Below are 19,298 nucleotides of genomic sequence, written 5' to 3' on the forward strand. Positions count from 1 at the left end.
TTATAGGTATTGTTCTTCTATTTTGCGCGTTTAACTTGTAATCTTTGTGATTAGCCTACTTAAACATTGTTTTAAGAAGTGTATGTAAAAAGAGCTACTCACTTCTGAGTAACCCTCAGTTTTGTCTTTTGTTGAGGGGTGTAAGTCTTAATTAGCCTCCCCAAAATTCGACTGTGGTTGTCAGTAAGATATGTTACTGGCAGATAGTAACAGCGTCACGTTCTGTGAGTGACAGCTTGTCACCTGCTTTGTCTGTAACCTACGCGGAGCGTCGCTCTCGTTGTCAGCGCGGGTAAGCTGTCAGTCACGTTCATTAATGCAGGTGACCGTAGAGCGCATCGAGCCAAGCGGCGGCTCTACCGGCCCAAAGTTCCAGCATGGCTTTCCTGACAGAATTTATCGCTGTGGTTTCGACAAGTCCCCGCTAGACTCGGAGCGAACACTTCAATGGAAGAGGACAAGAAGTGCTCAGGACAATATGAGTCCGGTCCGAGAGAGTGATGACAGCTTTAAGTAAGTTCCTTCTCCTTCGCCTTCATGTCAAACATTCATTCAAGTTTTGTAGATTCTTTGAGAATAATATTTAGAATTTCTTTTCTATTCAAGTTTAGGTGTCTTAGGGTGTTCTGTCTATTTAAGCTAGGAAAAAGTTATGTCTAGCTAAGCTACACAACTAGCTACTTGGGGAATAAGGGGCAACGCTGTTTTTTAGTGCTGCTGTATAGCTAATAAATTAACACTTAAAACACAGTCAAAACGGTGTTCTTTCATGGCAAGACCTTTAATATTTAATTGAATTGTGCTCACTACTTGATAACTAATTAATACAAGACTAATGTCAGAGAATCAGGGTATAGTCTTTCCTCTGGCACGAGCATATCTAATTGCTCGATCTACACCAGCATTTAGTTACGACTGAAATCCCTCACTAGAGCTGATCTTTGAAAATTGATGGAGGCAAATGTGTACAGCTTTCCTTTAATGCAGTTTTATAAAGAAGGTTACCGTCTTTCAGACACTGTGTCTTTTGAATAAAAGTGGAATGGAATTATACAAAGGCTTGGGGATTGTTCAGTGAGTGAAACTGAGCATTGTTGTGCTTAAGAAGAGTTTAAGAATAGATTTACTGTGTTTTATATAGCTAATATCAAGCATAGCGTTAGTTCTGGCAAGTCACATTAGTCAAGCTCGCATCAGCTGACTCATCTGATCCACGTCTACTTATAGAAATACAACGCCTATCACAGCATCCCTATATATAAGGTCCATTCAGTATTATTAGCAGCTTTATCGTGTTGCTCAGGAGCTAATTACCCTCCTCCATCCCCAGCTCCTCTCGTCCAGTCAGGACTCGGCCTCTGATGTACCTAACGTCTTTAAATCAGACTAATTTTTCTTGAATCATGTTGTTACATTAAATTATTGTCATTAAGGACATTAATAATATCTGCATACCTTTATGTTGGTTCTGTTCTGTTTACCTTATCGCTGCTCTCCCTGCTATTATCCATGCCAGGCTGCATGGATGAGCAGGGAATCATCTTTAGCTGCTTTTCCACCTAAATTTCCCAGAACAATTTGTCCCAGGAACTTTTTTCCCTCAGGAACTTTTTTTCCCCCAGACCTGTTGCTGTCTCCGTTTCCATCGCGGTCTAAATGTCATAGGACTGCACGTGACTTTCCAGTTCCAACTGGGTTTCGTCCTTCACATTTAAGCATATTTTTTTTAACTCAGTTGTTGATTCGAATAGCAAACAACTCTACTGCATGCATCGCAGCAAATGGTGGTTGAAATAAAATGCTGGTGGAGTCAACCAATCAAAATGATGCATGAACTCAACCAATCAGCATGTTCAGCATCCAAGTCCCACCCCCAAAAGTTCCTGAACTTTGACAAAGTACTACCTCACGGGCAAGGACTTTTTGAGGGGGAAATTTTTACCCAGATCTTCATTTAGACCCTGGTTCCTGCAGTCGAAACACACCGAGTACTAACCTAAGGTCCATAGTTCCTGGGGAAAGTTCTTGCGGTGGAAACGTGGCTTTTGACTATAGTGGTCCTGACAGAATATGGTTAAAGATCACTAATTGTTTTATTACACTTCACTCTTCAAGATATACATTTCCCTACAGCACATACGATTATTTATGTATTTGTTTGAAATATTATGATTCATATTCTACAATTTATTTATTTATTTATTTATTGTTTGTTTTTTTGTTTGATCAGTGTAGTTCTTGAGATGCCAATATCCCTTCTGCTGACTTCTGTATACCATCATAAATGCAACAAGTGACAAACTGGTGGTCTAGTTTTAATGAATTACTGAAAATTCCTGAACATCAAAAATCAAAATCAGTTCAAATTGTTGTTGTGCAATATTTTTTGAGCAACACATACCATAGATTTCTAAACAAATAGTATGACATTAAGAACCAAAACTCTCATATATACACTCAGCCTAAATATTTATATAATACTTTGATGTTCTGTTTTGCAAGATAATTGTTTTATACATATTTGACAAGTGAGGTTTGATGTTATGTCTGAACTTTGGAATGGTGTAAAATTTGACAGGCTTGTACTGAGTGAAATCACTGTCTCGTTGTGCTTGCTGCTAAAAGCCAGACAAGAGAAAGAATCCATGTCAGTCATCTGAGGCTTTCTGCTGCCATGCTGGTCATGCATGTTTCATTAGGCTCTGGCGGGCAACCTGTTGAAATTATTTGCTGTTTGCTCTGTGAGAGAAACCTGAGCCGCTACTGAAGCTGGGCTTCCTCGTTGACCCCTGCCAACCGTTGAAGCCCTCACCCGCTGCTAATTAGTTTTCCCCTTTCTCTGTGCTACTTCTTCTGTAGCTGCATGTGGTGTCAGTTTGTGCTCCTGTGTGCACAGAGTGCTCTTGTTGTTGTCTTTATCTATTACCGTTTAAGAGAGATATCAAGTAGTAGTTGACATAAAATGCTTTTTGGAAAGGGACATGTGATGTCTAAAACCCCCTTTACGGAACAAAAATATATGGGAATATACTGCAAAATATAATGCGATACACATAATACATTTACATATATGGGAAACTAGTGCTTATATTTTTCAATATACTGCAATATATGCATTGACCATGTATGGCTATATATAAAATATTTACAAATGAAGACAAAAATAGCTTTACATTCATAAAGTTCTACCCTTTATTGTGTACATATATTGCACATACATGTTTGATGTTCCCATATAAATTTGAATGTATTGTACACACATATATACACACATTCATGGAACGAGTTACAATCAGTGGTTACAACAGACGTCTAGTTCCCAGCATGCTTTGCTTCTGACTGTTAAAGGAGAGTAAATGTTAAAATTAAGTGTTATTTCATGTGTTTTGCTCAATATTGATATAGGGGGAGATCTGTTAGTGTTTAAAGTTGTATTATTTTGGAATTTAAAAGGTTTTCTGGTATGTGTGAGTTTTTGGGGTTACCATTCTCCTGAAGAGTAGAGCCTTTGATTAGGTTTATGATTGGCTGAACACCATTAAGACTAAAATAACTTTATTTAAAAAGTAAAGTCTGTGCATGCTATAGCACAGTGATAGTCTCTTTGGTAACTCTTTTGTTAACTAACTTGAAAATATGAAATATTTAAGATGTTAGTAATTATAAAATATAAGAAATGTGTTACATAATATATTTTACCATATATGTTTATACTGCATGAGTAAATATATCTGCAATATATTATGCATGCAGTACCATATCTGATCACACATAAATCTATATATTATGAAGTATATTACTGAATATAAAATTACATACATTATGATATATTAGTAAATATATTATCACATATTTTTCAATATATGAAAAGCGGCATTTCCTTATGTATTATTCAATATTATTCAGTATTTATGCAATATATTTTTCTGTATATTTTCAAATATACTGTTAAATCATGTAATATATTGATCATTCATATATAGGAAAATATATTTTCTTTCCATAAGGGCCCTTAGCTAAACTCAGGATTTTTTAAGCTTTTAGCCTACATGTCTTGAAAAGGGCTGTTGCTAAATGGGACTACAGATGTTGTCGGGGACATTAAACGTCATCACACCGAACAGGTAAATTCATCTACGCACTAATCCAACTTCACAGCCTCCTTGTGTTTATAATCGCGCTCTTGCCAGCTATTCTAACTCGAAATTTCAAAGTGGTGGTGACGTTGAAGTCGAGCCAACGTGGTGTAGTTCACATATAGCCTTAGGTTAGCTTTTTATTTCTGTCGATTGTATTAAAGGGTTAGTTCACCCAAAAATGAAAATTCTGTCATTAATTACTCACTCTCATGTCGTTCCACACCCGTAAGTCCTTCGTTCATCTTCGGAACACAAAGTAAGATATTTTTGATGAAATCCGAGAGCTTTCTGACTCCATAGACAGCAATTTAACCACCACTTTCAAGGTCCAGAAAGACACTAAAAACATCGTTAAAATAATCCACATGACTGCAGAGGTTCAACCTTAATTTTATGAAGCGACTAGAATACTTTTTGTGTGCAAAAACAAAACAAAAATAATTTTTCTTTATTCAACAATCTCTACTCTTCCATGTCAGGCCAAGTCAACACCTCAAACTCATTGTTGTGCTCCTCAAACCATTCCTGAACCATTTTTACTTTGATTAATTATCATTATTCTGCTGAAAGAGGCCACAGCCACCAGGGAATACCGTTTCAATAAAAGGGTATACATGGTCTGCAACAATGCTTAGGTAGGTGGTACGTGTCAAAGTAACATCCACATGGATGGCAGGACCCAAGGTTTCCCAGCAGAACATTGCCCAAAGCATCACATTGCCTCCGCCGGCTTGCCTTCTTCCCATAGTGCATCCTGGTGCTATGTGTTCCCCAGGTAAGCCATGCACACGTACCCGGCCATCCATGTGATGTAAAAGAAAATGTGATTTATCAGACCAGGCCACCTTCTTTCAGACCCAGTTCTGATGCTCACGTGCCCACTGTTGGCGCTTTCGGCGGTGGACTGGGGTCAACATGGGCACCCTGACTGGTCTGCGGCTATGCAGCCCCATACAAAACAAACTGTGATGCACTGTGTATTCTGACCAGGTTCACCACTGTTCCTTCCTTGGACCACTTTTGATAGATACTGGCCACTGCAGACCGGGAACACCCCACAAGAGCTGCAGTTTTGGAGATGCTCTGACCCAGTCGTCTAGCCATCACAATTTGGCCCTTGTCAAACTCGCTCAAATCCTTACGCTTGCCCTTTTTTCCTGCTTCTAACACATCAACTTTGAGGACAAAATGTTCACTTGCTGCCTAATATATCCCACCCACTAACAGGTGCCGTGATGAAGAGATAATCAGTGTTATTAACCTGTCAGTGGTCATAATGTTATGCCTGATCGGTGTATAGATATATCTGCTGGATATACTTAAAATGTCATTTTAGATGTCTTATTCTTAGAAACATTTTCTATTTGAGAGTTTCATGATTATACTCCAGGATGGAAAAAAAATCTTATGGAAAAAGCTCCTCTGGGATGGATGGTAAGGTGTGTACACCTGTGAGTCACGCAGGGGAGGGTGGGGACTTTCATGCACCCGTGCTGTGCTACTGTAGCGTGTCCAAACACTCCCTTGATGGAGCTGAAGGAACAGATCAGAGGCACCTCTGGGCGAGAGGAAGAGAAGGAAACTCATGTTGACCTGCAGGGGAAACAAGAAGTCACACATTTCTGATGGCTGATCTGAAAGTGTGAATGTTGCTGTTTGTTCTTTAAGCTATCTGGCTGGGTACCACTGATTACCCATGCACAGTGCACTGGGCTTTGGGTGGGCCTCATCTTTGGCCACCCTACCTCTTGTGCTTTCTCACTACCCAGACAGCTACAGGGCAGCGTGCCATGACAGACATGCTGGACTCATTGTAATTGGGTAAGTTCTAGCATTTTTGAAAGGGTTTTTTGAAGGAACAATCACAACTCGTCGTAACGTTATGCATTATTGGAATTTTAATAACATATTTTGTTACATCTACAAGGTCTTGTATTAAGTATGCAAGTTATAACTCCAAAAATCAAATTACAATTGTCATGTATATGACATATGCTGTCATTTTGTTTTTAATAATCTTTTTAAACTAATTTTTTGTGGGTTACAGTTATAACCAACACTCATTTTATTCACAGAGGTCTCGATAAACACTGATACTGAATGGTGACAAATCTTAAGAGACAAAAAGAGATATTTAAATGATATAAAGCAATGTAAAATAAGCATGTTTAAAAAATTAAAAATTACTCTGTTCTCTATTTTACTATATAACATTTACAGATAAAGCTTCTTGTTGTCATAGTGATAAATGTGACACTCCAACATGCCTGTATATTGTACTTTGATCTTGTACTGTTTAAATTATTCATGACATAATTGTCTGATAGATTAGAGGCAGTTTGAGACAAAGAGTGAAAGCTTGAAGGCGACAGCATCATGTGACCCTCTTATACCTCCAGCTGGATATGCTTTTCATAACAAAAGCTCTTTGCCTTGATTAGTTCATTTTAAATAGTCCCTCTTTCAGCTAATATATGTTGTTATGTAGTCTCTAAAATAATATGAGGTTATAATAGCTGCATGCATAATAATTATAAAACAATTAGCAGATTCCATTTTAAAATAGTTTTAGATGAAGTGTAGCATGTTAACCAAAGGATGCTTATTGTGTTTTACAGTTTAATAAATGCCTCTGAATGTATCACTGCAGCATGCGTTCTGTACAAGGCATAAATGGACTCATTTTCATTAACTGGATGGACCCATCTTCATTCTTATTCCCATATCATGCATCAGGAAAAAGCTGCTCAGCGAACCTAACAAAAGCATTAACGCAGTGCCTGCCCCATTTACCAGAAGTGTCAACAGGGTCCCAAACAGTGGCCTCAGGTAATGCAATCATTTCTGTTTCAGGATATTCAGAACTTATTGTAAGGGTTCAGCTCTACTACATATTAATGACATTTGATAATAGAAAACAGAGTCCTTGGAGTAATGCCTCATTTCTTCATTGGTAGTATCTCGTCATGTGGACAGTCATCTGCCGGTGGCACTACCCCCGTGAGCCACCTCCCCTCCCGCTCCAGCAGCCCAGGCACTGGCCCCGGTCTCTCCACAGAACACAGCTCCATCTGCTCCTGGAGATATGATGTAATGCCTTTGTTCTTCTTCCAGATGTTTTTTTTTTTTTTTTTTACCCTTTTCATCAGGGTTGGGCAACATTTTGAATTTTAGAATCAACTCCATTTCAATGAATGAGATTTTTTTTTTTTTAGATATTTTTGTTCATGAGAGCTTGAATTTAATTTGCCACACTCCAGAGGAAGCTTAATTGGAATTTGAATTGGAATGACAGGGGAATTTACTGAATTGAAAAATATTGAAATATTAACTTGAGTTGAAATAATTGAATGGATTAGTGTTCTATATTTTATTTATATAAAACATGTTGAATGATGTTGAATCAGAATCAAGTATTTAAGAGGTCCATGTAAAAGAGAAAAAAACACTGAATATTAATATTTATATAAATTTTTGAAAATGTATTATTTGTATTATGAAAATATATTATGTGTATGACATATTTATGGTTTATATATATATATATATATATTTATATATATAAATTCCAATTCTTATTAGATTTATGTATCCTGTTTGCTACATCAGTTGAAAATCATTAATTGAATTGGAATGTAAAATGAATTCTCAGTTAATTTCTGAATAGCGTACAACACATTTATTAGAATTAAAATGTACCATGTAATAAATACTTGAAAAATAAGAGACATCTACAACAGGGCATTTTTCTGTTTATCATTTTAAAGCCTCTCACTGTTTTTAGTGCATAAGTCTAACTGTTATTTTTGCAAATGCATCACTAGCTGCTAGCACCATCTCCTCAGCTGTAGGATTCTCTGTATGTTCATTGAATGTTTTAGTGTTTGGTTTGGCTTGCATGCAGGAGTTTGAGCGGGCGAATACTCAGCATGTGCGTCAGCTCTTTAACTCTGTGGATGAGCTGCTGTATGAGGGGAGAGTCAGCAGCCGCTCAGAGTCCCTGCAGGAGGAGTGTGAGGAGTGGAACGGACACACCCCCCATCTCAGGTACAGCTCCTTTGAGCAAAGAGATTTGTGAGAGAAATTTGACTGTTCTGTGGCTAAAAGGGTTAGGCATACTTAGATTTTTAAAGTTCACTAAGTTAAATTAAAGAAAATACTTTCTATTCCAAATTATATTCATCATATAATACTGAAAAAAAATGTATCAGTTTCCACAAAAATATTAAGCACCACAACAGTTCTCTACAACATTGAGTACGTGGTGAAAAGTGTCTTTATGGATGAGTCACTGAATCATTCATTCAACTGATTCGTTCAAAAACAGTGATTCATTCAGAAAGGAATCAAGTGCCGTTTTATGGATGAGTCACTGAATCATTCGCTCAACTGAGTCATTGGGAGGGGAGAGCAAAAACAGAAAAAAATAACTAGCAATATTATTTCTTAAAGGTAAGTTATTCAATATTAGTGTTTTGTTTAAAAAAAAAAAAAGCTGTATAAAAGCACTATCATACTGTAACGGCTCCTGAACGTTTTCTTCTGATCAGAAAAATCAAGCTTCAAATGATGTCTTGTGTTTAATATCCTTTTCACAAAAGGTCAGAACCCCCATTATCATACCATCTTGACATCATTTTGACACTGGAAAACTTAAAATAAAATTACATTTGGATGTATACATGTGTGAATGCGTTTTCTGTCCACGTCACAGTTTAGCCAAGTCCTTATTGAACCAGTAGGCTATTAACACAGTACATTAACTTAAATTAACAGATGAAATCCAAAAAAACAAACAACATACCGTGTGCGCCTTCTAAATCTAATAGACATTTGGAGACATTTTTTCAAGCAAATGTTCTTTCCTATCAGACACGTGCATGTGCATCTCCTCATGGTTCTGATATTCAGCTAGCTAGATCACATGACAGGTTCAAACTAACACTTCACTTTGTTCATCTGTAGGTGTCGCTGTTACCAAATTATTGTGCTACTCGAATACAATTTTCAAATGAACATTCATAATAAAATACACAACATTTATAATAAAAAATACCTTTCCACAAAGTAAATAACTGAAATGTTTAGAAAGAAAATACACCTTTATCTGTGACAGCTACATACACAATGCTGTCTCCTTGTTACTTCTCAAAAACAGCCCACTCCGTCATTGATAGTACTAATGTGATGTTTATGAATTAGTAAAGGAGGGTTTTTTCCCCAAGTGTGCTATTGCTTCGTTCAGTCCACTTAAAATTAAATAACAATTCAACAAACTGACTGAATAGGAATTCTCAAATCATTTGTGAATGGTGCACAACCTGCTAATTGATACTGTCTCGTTGTGTTGTGTCCTTGACCACAGAATTTTAGGAAACCAGTTGGAGGCTCCCAAACAGGAGGGTGTTCAGTACATCTGTAGACGAGAGTCCAGTGCCAGAACCTCATCCTTCTCCACACCCACCTGCCTGGACAAGAGGGAAGACCATAGCGAGTAAGCCCTTCAGTAAAATGAAATTGATATTTTGAGTCATTGAGTTAAAATGACAAAAATACATGGGTTATAATTAATGTTTAATTAAAATTATTATAGTTGTTTAGTTCTTTTATTTTAAGGCTTTGGTTTAACAGCTCCCAGGAAGGATGATTTTATGGTTTCAACTATAAAAACACTGAATGAAATTGTGATTTAAATGAGGCTCTTATTAAAAGTTGTACTACACTGTTGGTTGACAAGGCTGATTGTCCACTCCGGGCAGTGAGCAGTGATGGAGGTCTGTGCAGATGGTTTCAACGACCTTTAAAACTTCTGGGTACAATAGAAACCTCAGCTATTCGCTTTTAAAAAACTGTATTTGATTAGGCTACTTGCAGTCGTCTTAACGCCTTTTTTGTATGGTGTCATAACTTCAATTAATTAATTTAAAGAAAATAATTAGATAGACTACCGTTCAAAAGTTTATTTTTATTCAGCAGAAACACATTACATTGATTAAAAGTGACAGATTTCTTTTTCAAATTAATGTTATTCTTTATATAACTTTCTATGCATCAAAGAATCTTAAAAAAAGTTTCCCTTTCCACAAAAATATTAAGAAGCATAACTGATATTTAATAAGATTGATAATTAATTAAATATTTTGTAAGCACCAAATTAGCATTTGCTTTGCAATCACAGGAATAATTGCAAAAATTAAACTTTGCGATATGAATACAGTCAAACCTAAATTTATTCAGACACCTTGAACATTTCATTCATTAATACAGTATATTCACTGTAGTTTAAAAAAATGGTAATAAAATATGACAAGATCTCAGTTAAACTGTGTCAGAAAAATAATCTTAATTATGTCAGATAACACTTAAGCAAAACATGGTCAGGTCAAAGTGTCTGAATAATTTTTGGTTCCAAATTTTTATCAGTTTTTCTGGTAGTCCACTGTATGAAGAATTTTTGGGTATAATATGTCAGTTTACTTTATTTTGCTATCCTCACTTACATAAATCAACTATAGTGTCCTGCACCCACTAGTAAAAATATATAAAAAAATATAAAAAATGTCTGAATAATTTTTGGTTTGACTGTATATATGTATGTGTGTGTGTGTGTGTGTATATATATATATATATATATATATATTTATCTATTTATATGTATATGTATACATATAATTCTCTTCAACAATTTTTTGGTATTAAACAATTATTAAGGTATTTTGTTTATCGCTGGAGTTACTCTTGAACCTTTTAAGGTCAGTCTTATCTTACAAAAAATGTTTGGGGTCCTTTATCTCTTGATTAATGAGCTCAGTCAATTGATTGGTTTCTGGGCTTAGCTCTTTCTTTTTGCTTGACTGCACTTATCTATTGTTTTGAAATATGCACTGAAGCCTATCATACATTATAAATTTGATATAACACATAAAACCAACCCTCAAGGATAAGGCCTCTCACCTGATTAAAAATATGCAATATGTTCTGAAGACACTGCACTGAACATGTCCACTGGCAATGCATTTATCAGTCTGGCCTGGCTGTGGCAAGAATTTGCTTCCTCCCTCATTTCTCTCTTTCTCGCTCTCTCTCTCTGTCTCTCTCTACCTGCAGGCTGTATGTAGCAGGCCGCAGTCTGGCCCCAGGCCTTTGGTGTGAGCAGTCTGTCCCAAGCTCTAGCTCTCCTCCCTCTGAGCATTCACTCTACCTCAGTGAAGAAGAGGAGGTGTATGAAGCAGAGGGCAGCATAGAGGAGTTTTTGGCTTATGATGGAAAAGAAATGTATGTCACAAGTACTTACTATACTATCATACCCCTATATTATAATGCAACAGATGAGGGTTTTTTTTTTTTTTTTGCTTCATGAACAAACCATAATTGTAGTGAAGACTGGGACAAGTTGTCACTTTTTACTTCAGTGAATATTCCTCAGTGTAGTTTTATTTTTGAAAGTATGCATGCCTTAAATTCTTGGCCATTGAACATTTGCTCCAAAATATGATCACACTTTAGTTTAGGGTCCAGTTCTTACTATTAACTAACTCCTATTTACTGCTTATTAATAGTTAGTAAGGTAGCTGTTAAGTTCATATATTGGGTAGGATTAAGGGATGTAGAATAAGGTCATGCAGAATAAGGCATTAATATGTGCTTTATACGTACAAATAAACAGCCAATATCCTAGTAATATTCATGCTAATAAGCAACTTCAGTAGTTAATAGTGAGAATTGGACCTTAAACTAAAGTGTTACCTGAAATTTTTGTTAAAAAAATTAAAAGAATATTACTATTTAAGAGGGTTTTAAACAGTGTTTAAAACAACGAACAAAATTTGACTCAAAAAATTTGACTATGATTACAGTATATGTTGCAAAAACTAGCCCCAGTCTACCTACCACAAATTTGATTTCCATTGAATCAAAAATAGTATTTTTCATCATCTAAATTCTACAATTGCTATCTAGCTTAGTTACATGATGTTATCTGCAGTTTTATTCACCATAAATGGACTGTTAATAGTGTGCACCCGTTTAAGGCATCCTGTCAGAAGGGAATATTTTATTGTAGCTCTTGTGTAATTTTTTTGACTGTAGGGAGGATGAGGAGGTGGATCAGAGGAAGTCTTCATCCGTGGCCCCCAGGGGTGGAGTCCCACCAGTATCCCCTCATGCATGCATCCGTGACGCAGTTGCAGATGAGCTGTTTGATGACGTGTGGAGGGAGGTGGTGGGTCTTCTCGAGGAGCTCTTACACAAGTACTGGGAGAAACAACTTTCTGGTGTGTCTGAATTACTGAAACCAACTAAACAGAATTAGCCATAAGTATATATGTGATCGATAGATCCTGGGTGGGTGAAGAACACAGCTTTTGCATGCATAAAGACCACTTGAAAATGAAAGTGGAGTTTTGTGGCTTTTAGTCCATTTATGTATACTTCTGTTCAAAAGTTTGGGGTCGGTACGATTTTTTAATATTTTTTTAAATAATTCTCTTATGCTTACAAAGGCTACATTTATTTGATCAAGAGTACAGCCAAAATAGTAATATAGTGAAATATCATTGCAATTTAAAATAACTACTTTCTATTTTAATATGTTTTAAAATATAATTTATTCCTGTGATGGCAAAGCTGAGTTTTCAGCATTATTACTCCAGTCTTCAGTGTCACATGATCCTTCAGAAATCATTCTAATATGCTGATTTGCTGCTCAAGAAACATTTCTTATTATTATTACAATTTTGAAAACAGTTGTGCTGCTTAATATATTTGTGGAAACCATGATCAAAATGAGTGACTCCTTTGATATGGTAAATATGTTTTAAAAAAATCATAATATTCAAATAATAATGATCAATGATAAAAACTCAATGATAAGATCCTTGATGCATCATCAGAATGAACTGTATTTGACCCTAAGTGAGTTTGTGCTACTCTGTGGCATTTTGGAGTAATAAAATGAAATTCAGTTGCTTATTTGCCAGCAGTTAAGTGCATTGTTGGAGATTTCCCTCAATTCCTAATGTTCTTTTGGCATCAGATGGAGCAACAGAGAGGAGAACATTAGAGAGCTCCAGTCAAGTGCCTTCACCTCAGATCTCCGTTAAAGGACCTCAACTTCTGTCTTCCAGAGGTTCTAGTAGCAGAACCACATTCCTGTCAACATGCAGCAATAATGTATGGGTGACGACCTACAAGAAACATGCACTTTGCTGCAAAGTTGAGGTTCTGTCTGTTACTTTGTTCTCATGTTATGAATTTGCCATTTCTTCTATCAGGACTCAAGTGCCTACAAGATTAATTTAAATGGTGTTATGACAATCCAAGCAAAGCCACTGCAACAGAGACATCAGGGATTTAGTGAGAGAGCCTTGTAAGTCTTTTGGAGTTTGGAAAGTTCATATCTAACCCTACAAAAACTAAACAAAACAGTTTTTCTATTGCTATTTCTTTTTTGAAAGACTATTTAATAAGGAACCAAATTTAGAAGTTTATTAACTACAGATAAATCAATATGAAAACAAATGAAGACCTACAACTTGATCTGTCTTGGCTTCTCCTAAAGATATGACCCAGATGATGCACCGAGCGTGTTGATGTGTGTGAAGACTCAAACTCTGAGAGGGTCCAGTGTACTCATACAGAAACCTGCAGCCCAGCGCAGACTCCCCAGACTCAGTGGCAGGGTTCGGATGTACCACAACCTTATAGGAAATGGAAGCCAACTCTTACGTGGAACTAGACTGTAAGCTCAGCATACATTATTGTAGGAGTTTAAAGGGATAGTTCATCCAAAAATGACAATTCTGTCACTATTTACTTACCATCATGTCATTCCAAACCTTTATGACTTTGTTTCTTCTGTGGAATATAAACTGAGAGCTCTAAAAATGTCAAAAGAGCATCACAGATGTATCATAAAAGTAGTTCGCATGAATTTTGCACTAGTTTTCAAGACTTTTGAAGCCATATGACAACTTTGTGTGAGCAATTGAATGAAATGAATGAAAAGTTGGCATGAAACGGAAGTTGCGATAGTCTTTTCTTCTCTGTTGTGACATATATCTGAGTGAAAGTCTTCTTGAACAAGAAAAATGTAGAGCGGGACTTGATTTTGCCTATTGCTATTGGTGCGATCTCATTTGAGTGACAGGTTGCCCTGTCCTTGCGCCAGTAAATACGTCATCAGAGAAGAGAAGAGAAGAGAAGAGAAGAGAAGAGAAGAGAAGAGAAGAGAAGAGGAGTTGTAACAGAGAGGAGGGGAAGTTATTTTGATTAAAGATTACAAGGGCACATGAATTTAAAAAAAAAATGATGTGCATGGATAAATCATTTATAATAAATACTGCAATATTTAATAAAAAAGAAATATCAATTTTAATTTCATGGCAACTTTAGTCATTAATCGCTGATAATATTGACATCCTTAATTGGCACCATCATGAGACTTCATGAAAAAAGTAATGATGTTCAACTCATGACATTTTTTTCCCTTTTGAATCAGAATCAGTTCATTGAATCAGTTCATACAGTTCACCAAACTGATTCGGTTCTTAGGTTCAACTCACTGATGGATCTAGTTGCAGAGCTCCCTTAACAGCTCCCTGGAAGTGAAGACTGTAAATAAAGTTTTTTTTTTTCATCAAAAAAAAAAATATATATCATATGGTTTTAGAACACTGGGAATATAGTGCACAAGACATATGGGCTGCTTTTATGATAATTTTAAGGTGCTTTTATATAGTCCTTTTTTGAAGCTTGAAAGCTCCAGTCACCATTTAATGCAATTACATGAGCGAAATACCATCTTTTGTGCTTCTCTGAGAAGATTTTTTGGATGAACTATACCTCTTAGTGCACAGTTTTATATCCTCACAAGTTTTACGTAAAGAATGCAATACGAGAGATTCTTCTGCAGCAACAACTTTATGCATGATGCAACTCTTTCAGAATATGTGGCTGCAAATTATTCAATGCTAGGTCTACTGGGGTCGCGTTATAACAGGCTGAGACCTTCTTTGAAATGCAGACTCTTTTTAAAAGCGCTTGTTAAATTGGTCCCTCAAGCTACATTGCACCTTATTAATTGTAACACTTTTAACCTTGTCATCACTTGGAAAATCATAGAAATATAGCCTTGAGCTTCTGCAGGGGTATCAGTCATGAGTAAACATGCAGATTGCTAATTAGAGTTAGTATGTGTTCTTGGGTTTGTTTCTTACAGATCCACTGTGAATGAAAGCCTGCCCTCTCCCCCAGTGAGTGCCGTTCAAAACCACAGGCTTCCTCAGATACACTCTGAGTCTCCAGAGCAAGAATACTACACACCTATTTCCAGGATTATGCAGGTAACAAGCCACACCGGTGTCACTGTGGCCTGCAGACTATTGATCTGCCTAATCTGAAGAGATTCATGCATGTATCATCACCTTTGATTTTTTTTTAACTCAGCCAGCCTGCAATGGCAATTTATAGTTAATTTATTTGCTAGAAAAGAACATATGAATATTTTAAATACATACATTACCATTTAAGCGTATGGGGTCAGAAAAATGAAACTAGTCAAATATTACATTTAATGTTGCAAAATATTTCTATTTCAAATGATCACTGTTCTTTTGAACTTTCTGTTCATTAAACTAATCCTGAAAAAAGTGTGCAGACTTTGATCTCTGTAAACAGAGATAGCAGCATTTTTTTTAAATGGGTGAAAGGGGCCTATTGCCTCCATAGTCTAGTTGACATTAGAAACAGTAAACACGGTTGCCCTTTGCTCTTTTATAGAAATTTATCTTAAACTATCTTAAACTAATATCTGCATTTTAATTGAAAGGAATATGGCAAAAAGTTCTGTGTAATTAAATGTGTATTTTGTTTGGCTATTCAGTCTGCACTAATTTGGTTTGATTTCAGAGTCACAGCTGTGATCTTTCTCTATATCTCCTAGCTCAGAGGGAGGATCCTAAGAGGCGGAGCTACCAGTGTCATGCACGCAGTAAACAATCTCCCACCATTGAGAGAGCCCACCCTGATGCTGGAGTCTCTGTCTCGGCCCAATACTACTCATACATTCAGAGTAATTTCCTACAATTATGATAATAGTGTAGTATTTACACTGGAAAAAAATGTTGTTCTAGGATTTACTTTGAAATTATGGTAACACTGGTATGGGGAACACATATTCACTATTAACTATGACTTTTGCCTCCATAAACTGCTTATTAATAGTTAGTAAGGTAGTTGTTGTAGCGTTTAAGTTTAGGTATGGGGTAGGATTTAGGGATGTAGAATATGGTCATGCAGAATAAGGCATTATTATGTGCTTTATACAGTAAGTGCTAATAAACAACCAACATGCAAGCTAATAAGCAACTAGTTAAAAGTGAGAATTGTTCCCCATACTAATGTGTTACTGAAATTATTGCTAGTAAATTACAAATACAAATAATTACAGACAGCAAGTAATGCATTGAATTAAACATGAAATATCGAAGTTGAAAGACTGAAATAGTATTGTCCAGTAGAATTTGTTTTTACAAATTTCAAAAGTATAGTGCAGCTGAAAAATCACATACATTGCAGATGACAATGCATACATTGAACAGAAGTCTTGACAGCGTACATGTGCTGTCAGGAGTCATTGTGGTATCAGATGTTAGGCAGTTATAGCTATAGGTAACCAGCACTTTAATGTGGAACAAAACCAAATCCCAAAACTGTTCTATACAACTTTTAGAAACATGACACCACACCCTACAATAAGTGACATAGATACTTTCCTGGTTCAGACACTGCTGTGGTAACACTGCTTGAAATAGAAGGTAAATATGGCAGAGTCTATTGTTAGATGTAACTTATGCCGTGTTTTTATTCTGCAGTCCGACACCCCTATGAAAAGGTCCTTCACACCTATGGATTTTGCCTGTAACATGAGGACAAGTCGAGGACTTGTCAAAGGTGCGTCACTTTTACAAAGTAGGTGCCTGATTTGGCCATTGGCATGAAGGACAACACAAGCACACTATGGCTTTGCTTTCTACAATTTTAAAAATAAGTAATTTAGGAAAAGTAAGACAATGAAAGCTTTTTTCTGTATGCTACTTAGGTGAGAGCACACCTATGGGTGTGACAGGCTTCAGTATGGGTATCACCAGCTCTACGGCTAGTGGGTTCTTGGAGTGTTCCACACCTAGCAGGAAGCGTCTGCCCTGCGCTGATGGGGAAGGAGGGAACATGCCTCTGCTCGGCTCTATTGGTCAGTGCAGTACTGGCTTATTATTACTTTTTAATCTAATATAAAAGTAACACAGTTAATTACACCCTTAGAAGGAAAGGTTCTATATAGAACCTCAAAGGGTTTTGACAGGCGCTTCAAATATAGAACTATATATAGAACCCCTATTATGCTATTTTAAAGGTTCCTAATTTTGTCTCCTACAAGGGCAAAAAAACACTTTAATTTTGTCATAATATACATTGCACACCACCTCGTTTCTCATAGTCTCAAAACGGTTTGTTCGAAGATTCAGTCTCTCTAAATCCTTCCTTTCCGAGAGCCTACTGTGTTCTGATTGGTCAGATGACCCAGTCTGTTGTGATTGATCTACTCTGCTCTGATTGGTCAGATGTCCTAGTCTGTTGTGATTGGTCTACTGCTTACAGTGTGTGTTGGAAATGAAACGCCCATTGCCATATCTGAATTTCAGCTCCGGAGGCTTCCTCAAAACTTGATACACAGTGATAGGAACGATGGCATCGTTTTTTCTGAATAAAGTCCTCAGTGGATTAGCAGCGTTAAAACAGCATCTTCTCAACATGTCGGCAACACAAACCAAACTCTTTCAGGCCTCAGCTTCAACTACAGTGTTTGAGGGCAGGTCAAAGTAGACGTTGTTCAGGGGTAGCCAATGAAGACCATAGGCTGGCATTATGCAAAATTGTTATGCAGGCATGTAGCATGTAGTGAGACTGGAATTGCTGACGACTTGTTCCGGCAGTTCAGAATGGATTCTTTCTTCAGGAGACAATAACTTTATTTGTAGTACACTTTGATCTTTAAAACTTTGCAGACATTTTACCTTCACAAACATCTATATTACACACTGCATGAAAGGTAATATTCAAAAAAGCATAATAGGGGCATTTTAAAATTGAGTCAAAAACCCTATAGTTTTCTATATAGAACCCCACTGAACCTTTTTTTCTGAGAGTTAGTGTCACATAGTTTAAATCCATTGCCCTTTGTTGTTGTTTATTTAATATAGAATCTATCTTTAAAGCCTGAACCAATTAACTGTTCAGTCTTCACACCGTACACTGTATAGAATCAACAAATGAATGAACAAGTAAAATAAGCAATGACAAAGGGGCTTTAATTAAAAGGAAAGTGTGTGAGTTATTTGTAAGATATGGACATTATTTAGCTTTTGGGACGCTGGAGATTAATTAACACTTTCAATAAGGCAGAGTCCTAGTAGAGAAGAGGTTCACATAATGAAAATATTTCTTTAAGTCTGAGTAAACCACCAATACAATCTGCTTTCAGGTGGCCAGAATCATCGGAAACAGTTGAGCCGGTTTCCATTGCATGTGAGGAAGAAATTTCAGCCTGTCATGCCATAGCAGGGGAGTTAATTTTGTAATTAAATGAAAGAGCGTAACAGGGCGGACATTATGAATGACATTAAGCACTGTCATAATATGACTTTATTGTGATACATTGAATGGAATGTCACCATATGTCTAGTTACAAGCTGTCACATGCAGTACCTTCAGTTTATGGACTTGATAGTTTTTTCCACAGTGACCTGGAGAACAATCTGGCGCTAACAGGACAAATCACCTCATGCATCCCAGTTGTTTTTTTTTTCTTTTTTTTACAATTTTGATGAATGAATGCCAAACATGTTTTGTTAATGCAAATTAATACATATGTAAAGTTTAATATGAATTTGTTTTTACTGCTTAAACAGATGTCTGAGGCCAACAGGTTAATTTCTTTTACAGTGATGGTTGATAATACTGATTTAAGCTAAACTGTTTTATTGAGATTTTCCCCTCCTTGGTGGAGTCATTTGCAATAAAATTGTTATATAATTTGGCAAAGGATCAATAATATATCACAGCGATCAACTTTTCCTATCCTGCCTGTCTTTAAAGAGGTCT

The 19,298-nt window shown here is 36.4% G+C and overlaps 1 protein-coding gene across 3 annotated transcripts; it reads left to right on the forward strand.

Annotated features, from left to right (window-relative positions):
* The first annotated feature begins 105 nt into the window (after nucleotides 1–105).
* fam149a (family with sequence similarity 149 member A) lies at nucleotides 106–19,207 on the forward strand. Of its 3 annotated transcripts, none has more exons than XM_051860145.1 (15): nucleotides 112–513; nucleotides 6,876–6,968; nucleotides 7,097–7,229; nucleotides 8,044–8,186; nucleotides 9,505–9,633; nucleotides 11,247–11,414; nucleotides 12,228–12,412; nucleotides 13,174–13,310; nucleotides 13,412–13,506; nucleotides 13,699–13,878; nucleotides 15,358–15,481; nucleotides 16,081–16,209; nucleotides 17,012–17,090; nucleotides 17,239–17,388; nucleotides 18,679–19,205. In XM_051860145.1, the coding sequence occupies exons 1-15, from the start codon at nucleotides 317–319 to the stop codon at nucleotides 18,753–18,755; spliced, it is 2,019 nt and encodes a 672-aa protein (XP_051716105.1). In that variant the 5' UTR covers nucleotides 112–316; the 3' UTR covers nucleotides 18,756–19,205. The 3 variants fall into 3 exon arrangements, with proteins under 3 accessions (XP_051716107.1, XP_051716105.1, XP_051716106.1); XM_051860146.1 differs by lacking the exon at nucleotides 112–513 and adding an exon at nucleotides 5,630–5,960 and having other exon boundaries at nucleotides 18,679–19,207; XM_051860147.1 differs by lacking the exon at nucleotides 18,679–19,205 and having other exon boundaries at nucleotides 106–513; nucleotides 16,086–16,209.
* Nucleotides 19,208–19,298: the final 91 nt, after the last annotated feature.

The sequence above is a fragment of the Ctenopharyngodon idella genome, chromosome 14, assembly GCF_019924925.1.
Source record: "Ctenopharyngodon idella isolate HZGC_01 chromosome 14, HZGC01, whole genome shotgun sequence".
Taxonomy (NCBI): Eukaryota; Metazoa; Chordata; class Actinopteri; order Cypriniformes; family Xenocyprididae; genus Ctenopharyngodon; species Ctenopharyngodon idella.

Bases quoted from the DNA above. Each gene is read 5' to 3' on its own strand.
- fam149a (XM_051860145.1), top strand. From the start codon at position 317: ATGCAGGTGACCGTAGAGCGCATCGAGCCAAGCGGCGGCTCTACCGGC. The intron at 7,230-8,043 runs GTAATGCCTTTG...GCTTGCATGCAG, and splicing joins TCTGCTCCTGGAGATATGAT to GAGTTTGAGCGGGCGAATAC. The intron at 17,091-17,238 runs GTGCGTCACTTT...TATGCTACTTAG, and splicing joins AAGTCGAGGACTTGTCAAAG to GTGAGAGCACACCTATGGGT.